Source organism: Lampetra fluviatilis, chromosome 78 (assembly GCF_964198595.1).
Source record: "Lampetra fluviatilis chromosome 78, kcLamFluv1.1, whole genome shotgun sequence".
In the NCBI taxonomy this organism is placed as follows: domain Eukaryota; kingdom Metazoa; phylum Chordata; class Hyperoartia; order Petromyzontiformes; family Petromyzontidae; genus Lampetra; species Lampetra fluviatilis.
This window is the reverse complement of record NC_136352.1, coordinates 479,665-493,497: the sequence shown is the minus strand read 5'-3', so window position 1 is coordinate 493,497 and position 13,833 is coordinate 479,665. Positions and strand designations below refer to the sequence as shown.

The 13,833-nt window shown below is 42.8% G+C and overlaps 1 protein-coding gene across 1 annotated transcript in view; it reads left to right on the top strand.

Moving 5' to 3' along the window:
• Positions 1 to 10,724, top strand: part of LOC144953548 (uncharacterized) — a 155,260-nt gene extending 144,536 nt beyond the window's left edge. Inside the window, exon 5 of the mRNA XM_078884101.1 lies at positions 10,021 to 10,724. Coding sequence (XP_078740227.1) covers positions 10,021 to 10,385 — 365 coding nt within the window. The 3' untranslated portion in view covers positions 10,386 to 10,724. The remainder of the gene's footprint in view (positions 1 to 10,020) is intronic.
• The last annotated feature ends 3,109 nt before the right edge of the window (positions 10,725 to 13,833 follow it).

Here is a 13,833-nt window from a genome sequence, read left to right as displayed (position 1 = left end):
TTTAGGCTAGGCTAGATAACTATGGATAGAGCGATGGCGAACCTGTGAAGGTGTTAATAAAGAAGGTGCCCCCTGAGAAACCGTGTCTCCCGCTCCGATGACGACACTAGTAACAAATTGGCATGTTCTGTTTACGTGTCACACCTTCCTAATTGGCTGTGCCGGGTGGTGGCGGGTTTAATGATGCATTTGTTTTACGCGATCTAACCCAAAAAACCTCTTATGGATGATATTGGTCGCGGAAGCCGACGTGTTAAACTTGCTTAATTGCCTCAGCAATTCGGAGTTTTCTATCATATCTCATCACAAACACTTGAAGAGCACCCCACGTGGCAGCTGCCTCTGTATGGCATAAGATGGCCCTGCACCAGCCTGCATGTGGGAATGAGTCTGTCAGTAGCAGTCGATAATTGGCATGTAATCTCCGTTATGTTTTTTCTGGATAATATTTGGAATTACCCAAAAATTTGACAATGACAGCAACATGCAATGACCTATGCGTTTTGAATGACAATAGTATGTTTTACATCCACTGTTCAGCAGACGGTGCATATTTTGGTTAATGTTACTGGAGTAGCCAGAGGTGCCTGTCGGATTTGTACCTTAAACCTCTGCAATAAAAAGAGAATGCGCTACCACTTGGCTTCCCTCAATCTGAGTGTAGGCATGCCAGCCTGAATGTTTATAACCGGTGCAGATGTTCCATTTAGAGTGTCCACGTTTCACATGCCTGTAGAAGGAAGGACATGACTGGTCGAGAAGACCCGACGCTCCGTACGGAGCGATTGACCAGGTAGCTTCCACGCAGCATTGCGCAGCTGATGAAAAGATAATGCGTCCCGACTGATTCGGACCATCCACAGTGTGTACACATACGCAGTGTATAAATTGTATAAATAAGGTGTACACACAGTCTGCTCATACACGGTGTATACACAGTAACAAGAACAATAACCACCATTTTCCACTAAGTGGCGGTGATGTCACCACGGCGCTTGTACCAGGCTATGTGCACGTTAAGGTCACGTGAAGTGTCAAACGCCCGCCGGCAGGAGTTCACGGGGCAGACCCAGGTGCCATGGATCGACTGACTGAGATGACTTTGTCCCTGACTGTGCCAACACTGTATGCAGTTTAACACGTAGGCTTTTGTGTCCAATATCATCCATTATAGAGGTGTGTGGGTTACATCGCATAAATATAGAAATGTGTTGTTAAACCCGCCGCCACCCGACAGCCAACGAGTAAGGGTTGTCACAAACAGAACATGCCAATTGGTCACGAGTGCAGCACACCGGTGTGTTGGAGAGCCAAGCCACAACATTTGCAATCTGAGTACGACGTTTCGCCAGTAATTACAACTAGCTTCATCAGGCGGCAGACAGATTTGTGAAGTCTTACTATTTCGTTTCTTATATAGAGGCGTAGATGTGTTGTGACCACCCTTCTGCAGTCTTGCACAATGTGGGGGGGATTATTGAGGCAATGTACATTATACTCTTAGGTTTTTTCGGTAAGGTCACGTAGGTAAAACAATTTAAATTAATAAAAGTAAAATAAAAATTAAAAAATTCACGACGTTTCGGAAGCAACACAAGCCTCCGTCTTCAGGTGGAACCGTCACAGTCACGACAGCTGTATCAAGTAAATGAGAGATCACAAGAAATACTACCCCGTATATATAATGGTTGAGGGGGGGAAGGGCCAGGAACGGCACACTTTTTTATTAATATGGTAAGGTGAGACTTAAGACCAAGAGTAGACTGCATAACAAAGGACTGAGACTTTGTTATGGAGAGGTGCGGTTTGTAACTAACACATGGCAAACATGACAAAAGTGTGAAATAAGTATAACCCGTAAAAAAAAGTGTTTCACTATAAATCCTTTATATGCGTGGCAGCGAACTTAATATAAAGGATTTAAAAATATATTCGCCTGTGGAGGACGCGGGGATCGATCCCGCGACCTTTGGCATGGGAAGTGAGGGCGCTACCAACTGCACTACTCCACCACGGCCTGTGGAGGGGTTACGCTTTGGGCTCTTACACTGTGACGTTCAGCCAAAGCCATGAATGAGTTCTATTTGAATATATGTAAAATATTTTTTTTTTGCCTAAAAAGTGTAAAATTTTGGGAATTTTTTTTCACGAACATTAATTGTCTCGCACAACGAGTCTGTGTGGAAAATGTCAGCTCGATTGGATCACTGGAAGTGGGTTAAAAAACGACCGAAAGATTTGCACGGTCGTAAGCAAGCACGCAAGCAAGCAAGCGAACTTAATATAAAGGATTTAAATAAAAAAATGTTGCCTAAAAAGTGTAACATTTTGGGAATTTTTTTCACGAACATTAATTGTCTCGCACAACGAGTCTGTGTGGAAAATGTCAGCTCGATTGGATCACGGGAAGTGGGTTAAAAAACGACCGAAAGATTTGCACGGTCGTAAGCACGCAAGCAAGCAAGCGAACTTAATATAAAGGATTTAAAAATATATTCGCCCGTGGAGGACGCGGGGATCGATCCCGCGACCTTTGGCATGGGAAGCAAGGGCGCTACCAACTGCGCTACTCCGCCACGGCCTGTGGAGGAGTTACGCTCTGGGCTCTTACACTGTGACGTTCAGCCAAAGCCATGAATGAGTTCTATTTGAATATATGTAAAATATTTTTTTTTTGCCTAAAAAGTGTAAAATTTTGGGAATTTTTTTTCACGAACATTAATTGTCTCGCACTACGAGTCTGTGTGGAAAATGTCAGCTCGATTGGATCACGGGAAGTGGGTTAAAAAACGACCGAAAGATTTGCACAGTCGTAAGCAAGCAAGCACGCAAGCAAGCAAGCACGCAAGCAAGCGAACTTAATATAAAGGATTTAAAAAGAAAGCAAGTAAAAAAAAAATAAAACTGGTAAAACAACAAACGTCTGTCTATCAATGACCTGTAATAGTTGTCTGTCAAATAAGATGGTCCAAATAAGTGTAGTTACATCTTTTTTGCATGGTTAATCACATCTTTCCAATGATTACTCAGTTTGTAATCCTCATCACGGTTGAAATTATGTCTGTGTTTGTATATTTGTATGGCTTCGTGTACAAACCTTTGATGGTAGCCAGTAGGTTTGCAGAGCACCTTGGTCTCGGAAAAGACAATTTTATGAGAGCCCACAGAGTTGTAGCAATGATCGGCAACAGCCGAAGAATCAGTTCTGCCGTGTTTCAGATCTGACTTGTGCTCGCGGACACGATCAGAAACATGACGTTTCGTTTCTCCAATGTAGCAATCATACTCAATTTGTAGACTCCAGGATACTGTAAGTCAGGAACGACATCCTTCACAGATGGAATCAGATCACGGATTTTATGCACTGTACTGAATCGGACTTGGATCTTATGTTTGTTTAGAATTTTGGAGATCTTTTTGGTCACGCCTGCTATGTATGGTAACGTGATAGTTTTGGTCGGAGTTTCATGTGGCTGTTTCTGTATGGTGGGAGAAACAGCTTGGCGTATGGTGCGGTCAGAGTATCCGTTCATCCTGGGGGCCCGATGTACATGTCTCAATTCACCGACCAGGTGGTGTTGGTCAGAAATTATTGTGATCTCTCATTTACTTGATACAGCTGTCGTGGCTGTGACGGTTCCACCTGAAGACGGAGGCTTGTGTTGCTTCCGAAACGTCGTGAATTTTTTATTTGTTTTATTTTACTTTTATTAATTTAAAATTTTTTACCTACGTGACTTTACCGAAAAAACCTAAGAGTATGAATCCTTGCAGTCACGAACGCTTCAAATCTAGAATGTACATTATGCATGTGCTGCATTATGCGAGTCCTTTGAATGTATTCTTCCTGTCTCTTGTGTTTATTAAAATAGCCCTACCAATGGTAATCCCTATGGAAGTACGCTGCCCTTTGTAGGCATGCATTTAAATAATGATCGAGAAGAAACCTGATGGCTTGTTGGGACATTCTACCTACAGGAAAGCCACCCACACAGATTCTTATCTAATGCCTGATTCCCACCACCATCCAGCCCAGAAGAACTCCCTCATCAAAACACTACACCATAGGGCACATCTCCGATCAGCAACACATAGCCAGTGAGCTGGAGCACGTGTACCAAGCCCTCAAGATGAATACATATTCAAACAGCACAATCTGCAAAGCTGAATACCCAACCATGGGGAGAGAACCATCTGAGGACCCAATCAAAACCATCACTTTGCCATACATAGCAGGTGTTACAAAAAGATTTCCAAAGTCTTGAACAAACACAAGATCCAGGTTCGATTCAACACAGTACACAAAATCCATGATTTTATCCCATCTGTGAAGGATGTCATTCCTGACATGCAATACCCTGGTGTCTACAGATTAAGTTGTGTCTATGGTAGCAGTTATATCGGGGAAATGAAACGACATGTCTCGGACCGTGTTCGCGAACACAAGACAGATTTCAAACACGGCAGAACCAATACCTCTGCCGTGGTTGATAACTGTTTTAACGCGGTGGGTTCAAACAATATTGTTTTTTTCTGAGACTAAGGTACTCTGCAAACCTTTGGGCTACCATAAAAGATTTGTCCATGAAGCCATCCGATATATAAAGACACAATTTCAACCAAGAAGATGGGTACAAACTGAGCAATCATTGGAAGGACGTTATTAACCAGGTAAAGTTATAACTTGCTGTGATGTTTCCATCCTTCCTGCCGTTGTTTAGCAGTTATTTCCGACTGAATTACATCACCTTGTTAAATGTCTTTACATTAACAGACTAAGGTCTAATCTTTATTTGAAGGTCTCACTAACATAGCCGCCACTGCTCCATTTTGCCTGCATGTCTCACTGGCACGGCCACCGATACGGTGGTTCTCTTGCGTTGATACGCAGGCCTCACTGTGCAGCAGCCAACGCCGCAGCTTGTGTTGTCCACGAGGTGGCGCTATGCCCGGTCCTCTGACACAGACATGCTATCTTCCCATTAAACTCGTTTACATTGACATGCCAATCTCTCCCTTTAACGCAGCTGTTGTGTGTGTGGCGACAGGACTCCTTTCCATCTCTGACCCTGCCTACTTACCCTTGGGTGACACCCACTTCAAACCTATATATGGCCTCTGTTTTGCTCAGTTCTACTGCTGTTTCTTTCCACCTGATGACTATTGCTTGTGTTGCGATCAAAACGTGACTTATAATTTATTTTTATACCTACGTGACTACCGAAAGAACCAAAGAGTATAAATAACATCAAAATCAATTGAGTGTCCTTGTTGGCACGCGTGTTCTGCTACTGCTGGCAGGTGCATTTGGGAGAATTTAATATTTCTCCGATGTTCTTTTAGTCTCGTGCTAATCAATCGTCCTGTTTGCCCAACGTAACATTAACCACACGTGTAGTTAATCCTGTACACACCTTCGGTTGATATATTCGGTAATACATCTTTTGTACCAGATTAAATTCTGTATTTTATGTACCGTGCCAAATCTGACTCGGATGTTTTGTTTTCCAAACATCTGGCTAGTTTATCAGTTACTCCCATAATGTATGGTATTTTTTTTATCGTTTTTAATTACTTGGGCAGTTTCAATGCTCTTGTTATTTGATTTGGTTTTGGTATTCAATGCCCTGTTGATTTGTGCATCATTGTAACCGTTCATTTGCAGCGCTTTAACATGTTGAATTTCAAGAAGTAAGTGTTCTTTAGACAGTGTTCAGCTAGTCTTGGGATATCTTTGGCTAAACCTTTGTTCGTTACCAGAGTGTCGTGTAATCTAAATTGACTCGTTGACCGGAACCCTTGTGAACAGTGAGGTTACATACAAAACTTATTAGAATATCATTAGGATTAAGCTTAATATATTTAATTATATTTACGAGATGTTCATAGTTTTTGATGAACGAAGAGGTTGGTTACGTATTGTGATAATTTGTGCGTGGCAGAGCCTATTGTACTAACTATGGGTCTTAATGGGACATCAGGTTTGTCAATTTTGGTAGCCCATAAAGTCTTGGTGGTTTTGATGCCCTTGGTTTGATAAGGTTTATCCCAAGGAAGAGCAATACCTGATCAAACCAAGGGCATCAAAACCACAAGACTTTATGGGCTACCAAAAATTCACAAACCTGATATCTTTGTTCAAGAGAGGGAGCAATGGAAAGGTAATCTAAACAAACTTAGACTCTATCCCCGCGCTCTCTTGCTCTCTGACGTCACCACGACGCATTACCTCATCGGTGTGAGACACCTGGGCGAGGTATAGGCATTCACACCCCAACCAACCTCCCCTCCATCACGCTTTTGAGCGTGACGCCACATTTTGTTGGTCACTCCATTTTTCCGTTCCAATAAAATCCTTATTTGGGAAAAGCTACGCCCAGTCACTGGTGGCTCGTTAATATAATTTATTCAGTTACATCGCCGCTAATTGGGGAAAGGGAGTGTGTTGTATCCCGCAAGTCACCTGATACCGCGTGACGTCACGAGATACCAAGATGCTTCCTCTTTGCGCGCGCACTTACTGAGATCCGAGGTGAGAAGTTCGCATCGTGGTGGTTGTTTACTCAGGTAGGGATATCAATTGAGTAGCAGTGAGTATGGAATCGATGTCCAGGTTGGAACATTACAATGCAGACCCTACCCAAGCTGCGCCTTGCCTCCTGCCCTCGCCTGATTGTATTTGCTTTAGTTCTCTGCTTAATATTCTTTGGGTCTTTCGGTAAAGTCACGTAGAACAAACATTTTTACAAAAAACTACGACCGCAACACAAGCAATCGTCATCAGGAGAGAAAAAAGAGGGAAAGCTGCTGAGGCAGGCTGTTTTAGATGTTTGAAATGGGTGTAGCCCAAGGGTCATAAGCGAAGTGGACGGGGCTAGTGTTGTTAAAGTGAGAAATCTGCATGTAAATGTAAGATCGCAAAGCCGCTGCCACATCGAGGACACGAGCGACGGTGGCTGTGTTAGTGTGAGACATTTAACCTGTTAATGTAACATCAGATTCGAAAATAACAACTAACATCGGAAGGTGGTAAGATGGGAACATCATAGCCAATTATGACTTAAACTGGTTGATAACGTCCTTCCAATGATTGCTCAGTTTGTACCCATCTTCTCGGTTGAAATTGTGTCTGTCTATATATATGGATGGCTTCATGAACGAATCTTTGTTGATAGCCAGTGGGCTTGCAATCAATTTCGTGTGAGCCCACCGCATTAAAACAATAATCAGCTCACACGAAATTTATTTATCTAATACGAAGGTACTTTACAAGCCCACTGGCTATCAACAAAGTTTCAGATTTTCTGAAATACACCCGTCCTTGGGCAAAAGGCTAGTCTGCAATAATTATGTTGTTTGAGAAGCTCACAATGGCCATATAAATAAATTGCATTTGTTACGGTTACAATGATACACGAATCGATGCCTGGTTATAGTTAAGGGATCGTTCTTTGTTGGTCAACCATGTTATATCTTCTGATGATCTGGTAATGGCTACTCAATGAGATGGAGTTGGAGAATCTTGTTTTGTGCCTTGATAATTCCATCATGAAATAGGGCCTTACATACGTTCCACAAAAATAAATCACCTGCCTGGGAATTTCATGTCATACAACACTACACCTGCTCAACTCTCCTTGAATAATCAGGCAGTTCTACAAGTGGTTGAGCTCCCATATCTCGTTAATGTGTTCACGACCAGCTCTGGTTTGACAGCCAATGTCTCACTTCAAATTCGTCAAATAGCATTGTTTCATTAGACTCTGTAACACTGTGTAGAAGCTGCCTGGACTTTTGCTCCATGCAAAACTGTGAGTGTGCATCTCCAAGGTCAAGTCCATCTGAGACCATCCCTCTCCCTGCCATACTGGCATCGCACCCGTCCCTCACCCTTCGTCCTGCGGATGGTGGGCGCACAGGACGGTGCTACATAGCGATTCCAGGCTGGACCTGAATTGGTTGCATGGTTCACCTAGCCACCACGCGCTTGTTAGCGAACACCACCCCCAAGGCTCGTTCCATAGGTGATATCAATATAAAACATCTGTAAGGATGCCCTCCAATAGACTACCGTAGAAGTCTACTGGGCACGTCCCACAGGGCGAAGACCCCAGGGCCAGCTCAGGACACGCTGGCAGGACTATGTCGCTCGGCTGACCTGGGAACGCCTGGGAATTCCCCAGGAAGAGCTAGAGTCTGTTGCCAGGGAAAGGTAGGGCTGGACCACCCTACTCAATGTGCTGCCACCACAACCCTCACTAGGACAAGCGGATTACAACCCCGTCCGAGCAGAAATGCGTTCAGTATATCTGTGCCGTGTGGCCAGACCATACGGCAAAGATACACTGAATGCAATTCTAAATCATCTAAACTCGCAAAACCCATCCATTCAGTTCACCACGGAAGTGGAAGCTGACAGAACTCTACCATTTCTGGATATTCTGCTCGGACAGGGTCGAAATGGTAAAATAATACAGCGTTTACCAATGAGCAGAAATCTGCTCATATCAAAACGCTCATTTATCGAGCTAAGAAAGTGTCAGATGGTGACAGTTTGAGAAGTGAAATTCAACATGTTAAATAAGCACTGCAAATGAACCGTTATAATGATGCACTGATCAACAGGGCATTGAATGTCAAAACTTAAGCCATTAACACGAGCATTGAAACTGCCCAAGTAATTAAAACGATAAAAATACCGTACATTGCGGGAGTAACTGATAAACTAGCTAGATGTTAGGAAAAACAAAACATCGGAGTCAGATTTGGCAAGGTACATAAGATACAGAAATTATTATCTGGTACAAAAGATGTATTACTGAAGCTATCAACGGAAGGTGTGTACAGGATTAACTGCACTTGTGGTAAATGTTATGTTGGACAAACAGGACGAATGATCAGCACGAGACTAAAATAACATCAGAGACATATTAAATACTCCCAAATACAACTGTCAGCAGTAGCAGAAAACGCATGCCAACAAGAACACTCAATTGATTTTGATAATGTTAAAGTTCTGTGCAAAACTAGCTACTACTGGCCAAGACTAATTAGAGAATCTATCTAAATTGAAAGAAATATAAATAATTGTAACCGTTCAGATAGCTACCGTCTTTGTGCTGCGTGGAAACGAATCATCAAATAATAAATTATTTAAATGCATGGCTATAAAGGGCACCATACTGCAATGGGAATAATTGTCGGCATGGCTATTTTAATACACACAAATGACAGGAAGGACAAGATCAAAGGGCTCGCATAATGCACATGCATATAATGTATGTCGGTTCATCAATCCCCCCCCTCCCACTTTGTGCAGGAGCGCAGAAGTGTGGTCACCACATCTGTGCCTCTATATAAGTAACGAAATAGGTAGACTTCTCCACAAATCTGGCTATCGCTTGATGAAGCTAGTTGTAATTACTGGTGAAATGTCGTACTCCGATTGTAAATGTTGTGGCTTTGGCTCCCTAACACACCGGTGTGCTGTACTAGTGACTAATTGGCATGTTCTGTTTACGTGACAACCCTTAGTAGTTGGCTGTGTTGGGTGGTGACGGGTTTTAACGACATTTATATATTCATGAGATCTAACCCAAAAAACCTCTAATATAGATTATATTGGTTGCGAAAGACTATGTGTTAAACATTCATTTTAAAGATACTATAGGCATTCCAGACATATTTCTGACCACTTTGCCTCTCATTTTGTGCCTTAACAGCCCATGTGATGAAATGGGATATCTTTTTCACTACATAATGAATATTTGAATAAGTTTAGACGTGCAATTCATGTTTATATATGCATTTTTCTGTACCTCGATGGTGAAGTAAATCATGTTGATATTTATCTTTTCTATTTTACAGATGACGCTTCCTCTGCCACTTTGCTCTGCAGAATTGGTCTGATGGAGTATAGGCACTCAGCGCAGCTCGGTACAAAAATGCAACAATGCAACCAGTGTGCATACAGCACGGATCATACTGGAAACTTGACACAGCACCAGATAACTCACACAGGGGAGAAACCATTCAAGTGCACTGTGCGTGGGAAGTCGTTTGCACAGTCTACACATATTAGAACACACCAGAGCACACACACAGCAGAGAAACCATTCAAGTGCACTGTGTGTGAGAAGGCATTTGTCCGGTCAACACATCTTCAGAGCCACCAGAGAACACACACAGGAGAGAAATCCTTCAAGTGCAGTGTGTGTGGGAAGGCATTTTCAGATTCAACTAGTCTTCAAAGACACCAAAGAACACACACAGGAGAGAAACCTTTCAAGTGCACTGTGTGTGAGAAGGCATTTTCATGGTCATCATCTCTTAAAAGCCACAAGAGAACACACACAGGAGAAAAATCCTTCAAGTGCACTGTGTGAGAAGGCATTTTTTGATTCATCTTCTCTTAAAAAACACCAGAGAAGACATACAGGAGAGAAACCTTTCAATTGCACTGTGTGCGGGAATGGATTTGCAGAGTTCTCAAATCTTAAAAGACACTAGAGAACACACCGGCATCAGAAGATCCCCAAGGAGTGGAGTGTGAAATCGGATTGTGAAAGTCAAAGTGCTGCAATGAGCCCATTCCTCATAAAACTAGAACCACATGAAAATCTCAACTTGGACACTTTGAAAGATCTCAAGGTGAAATGGGAAGTAACAGTGAAGAGCGAAGAAGTGAAAGTAAAATGTGAATATTAAGATTCAAGTCCAAAATCGGATCTTCACATCGATGGAGGCAATGTGAAGCAGGAGGAGAATTCTGAGGCAGAGCGAGGCAACTCCCAGCATTTTGTGGAAGTGGAGGTGTGGGTGGACTTCTTAGACAATACAACGTTAAATGGAGACCCAGTAGATGTGTAAGTTTGAGACAATGAAGCCCCAATAGATTCACCTTTGTCACATGCCTTTAATGCAAGAATGTGAAGTTGAACACAATTCTTCGGTTCAACCTGCAGAGTAAGAGCAGCCAGTATTTGTGGACCTGTGGGATGGGTAGATCTCTAACCAGGACGAGAGCCAATAAGCTCCCAAGCATTCACTATGTTATTATAATATTTGCATTTATATGGTGCTTGCTTAATTGCCTCAGCAACTCGGAGTTTTATATCATATCACAAACACTCGAAGAGCACCACCAAGTGGCAGCTGCCTTTGCGTGGCATAAGGTGGCCCTGCACCACCCTGCATGTGGGCATGAGCCTGTCAGTAGGGGGCGAATATTGATGTGTAATCTCTGTTAAGTAGTTTTTGGATGATGTTTGAAATTACCCAAATTTTGACCATGACACATTACCTTTGCGTTTAGAGTGACAATAGTATGTTTTACAGCCACTTAGTGCATATTTTGGTTAATGTTACTGGAGTAGGCAGGGGTGCCTGTCGGATTTGAACCTCTGCATAAATGTTTCTAACCAGTGCAGATGTTCCATTTAGAGGGGTCCACGTTTCACATGCCTGTAGAAGGGAGGGCATGACTGGCCGTGCCGAGCGACAGACCAAGTCGCTTCCACACAGCATTGCGCAGCTGATGAAAAGATGCCACCCGACTGATTCGGACCCACCCACACAGTGTACACACATACGAAGTGTAGACATGTATTGTGTACATCAGGGGTGTCCAAACCTTTTGCAAAGAGGGCCAAATTTGATAAAGTGAAGATGCCCGGGGGCCAATAGTTCCTTCTGACATTTTTTTAACCACAAAAGTTACGTGAAAATACACACTTATAAAAAAAATCATTGTCACAATTACCTTTATTTTTCAAATGACAATGTAACCAAATATAAGCCACTCAGGCAGACGTGAACAAATCTAAAAACACAATTCTGCCTTTCATTCAGTCAGATAACATTGAACAAACTGTATAGAATACCTTAAATTTCAATGAGTTAAAATATGCAAAGTGGTCAGTTATCATTAAACTTTAAAACAAGTGAATTTTGCCCTTGTCTTTTACAAGATCTTTCAGAAAGCAATAGTTTGTGTCACATCTACAGGTACATAACATCAACAGTTATAACCAAATCTTATTCAAGAGTTTAATAAAACAAGTGCCATACGTCCATGTGCATTAGTGTGTTTTAGGCTTTTCACTGTTAATAGTGACAGATGTTACCGTTCAAAACACTAAATTTCAGATTGACCAAGGAACAGATAACTTGCTGACACTAATGAGAAGGGTGATACTGAGATCTAGATTTCAGTAAAGAGACCAGGTCTGGCTTGAGGGCAGTGGTTGAGATGCATAAAATGTCACGCAAGTGGGAGTCACTCATCCTTGACCTCAATCGGTTCTTGTTTAAGTTCATGACTGAGAATGTTTGCTCACACAAATATGTGGAGCCGAATAAGCTCAGCATGTTCTTAGCGAATGACCGCATTTCTGGAAACCTGCTTTTGTCCAGCTGCCGGTAAAAGTCAACAAAAGAACACTGCTGGTGTTTTCCGCGGCACTCATCGTCACACTGCAGCTCAATGAGCTCCAGCTGCAGCTGTTTAGGAGCATCATCAGGGTCGACGGAGAAGGGAGAAGAGAAAAGCAACATGTCCTTTTCAATAACTGCAAAATCCCGAAAGCGTTTGTTAAATTCCACAAAGAGATGCGATAGCTGTTGCATAACTCTTCATTTGCGCACCGATGTTGTCCTGTGGGAAACTGTCAATGACCTCTTTCAAAGCTGGGAAGTGCGCGGTGCAGGGCTCTGTTTGGGACAAGTGTCTTTGGAAAAGATGCAGTTTGGTTCCAAAGGCCTTAATGTGAGTGTATAGCTGGCTCACCACTGCATCTTTTCCTTGAAGATTAACATTCAGCGCATTCAGATGCTTCGTTATGTCAACCAAAGAAGCTAGATTTGCCAGCCATACAGGATCGGACAGTTCTTCCATTGGTTGTCCCTTCTCACCCAAAAAATGTCCAATTTCCTCTGAGAGAGAAAAATCGCTGCAGTGCGGACCCCCGACTTAGCCACCTCACATCGTTGTGATATATAACGTCACCGTATTCAGCCTGGATGTCACGCAAAAACTGCTAAAACTGTCGGTGGTATAGAGCTTTAGAGCGAATATAATTGATTGCCTTTGCCACTGGTTTCATAACATCGTCAAATTTGAGATGTTTGGCGCAGAGAGCCTGCTGGTGAATGATACAGTGAAGTTTAATAACGTTACCTGCTTCTTCGCTGACTTTATTGCAGATCAGTGTGGACAATCCAGTTCGCTCACCAGCCATGGCAGGCGCACCATCGGTAATAATCCCAGAAACTTTACTCCATGGTAGTTTCATATCATCAACAGCTTCACAAACAGAAACGAATAAATCTGTTCCTCTGGTTTGCCCTTTAAGGCTTTTCAGGTCAAGCAGCTCCTCTGTCACGTTCACGTTGTCATCAACTCCTCTTAAAAAATAAGTAGTTGTGCAGTGTCGGATGCATCGGTGCTTTCATCGCAGGCTAATGAGAAATAATCAAAAGCCACTCCCCTGGCCCCCAGTTGTTTTTGAATATCTGACGATATGTCCTCAACTCTCCGTGCCACAGTATTGCGTGCCAGGCAAACATTGATAAATTCTTGCTTCTTCTCGGGGCAAATGTTCTCCACCATTTTCATGACACAGTTTTTGATAAACGCACCTTCAGTAAAAGGTTTGCCATGTTTAGCAATTAACATGCCCACTTCATAGCTGGCTTTGGTGATGTTTTCCTTTTGTAGGGGTGTCAGGGGAAGGATGCCCACCAATAGATGGGTTAGTGAGAGGGGTGATCGAGGAGATATAAGGAGAGAACGGGCGGGAAGAAGGGGCCTTGGGCGGGAACGAGATTGGGACG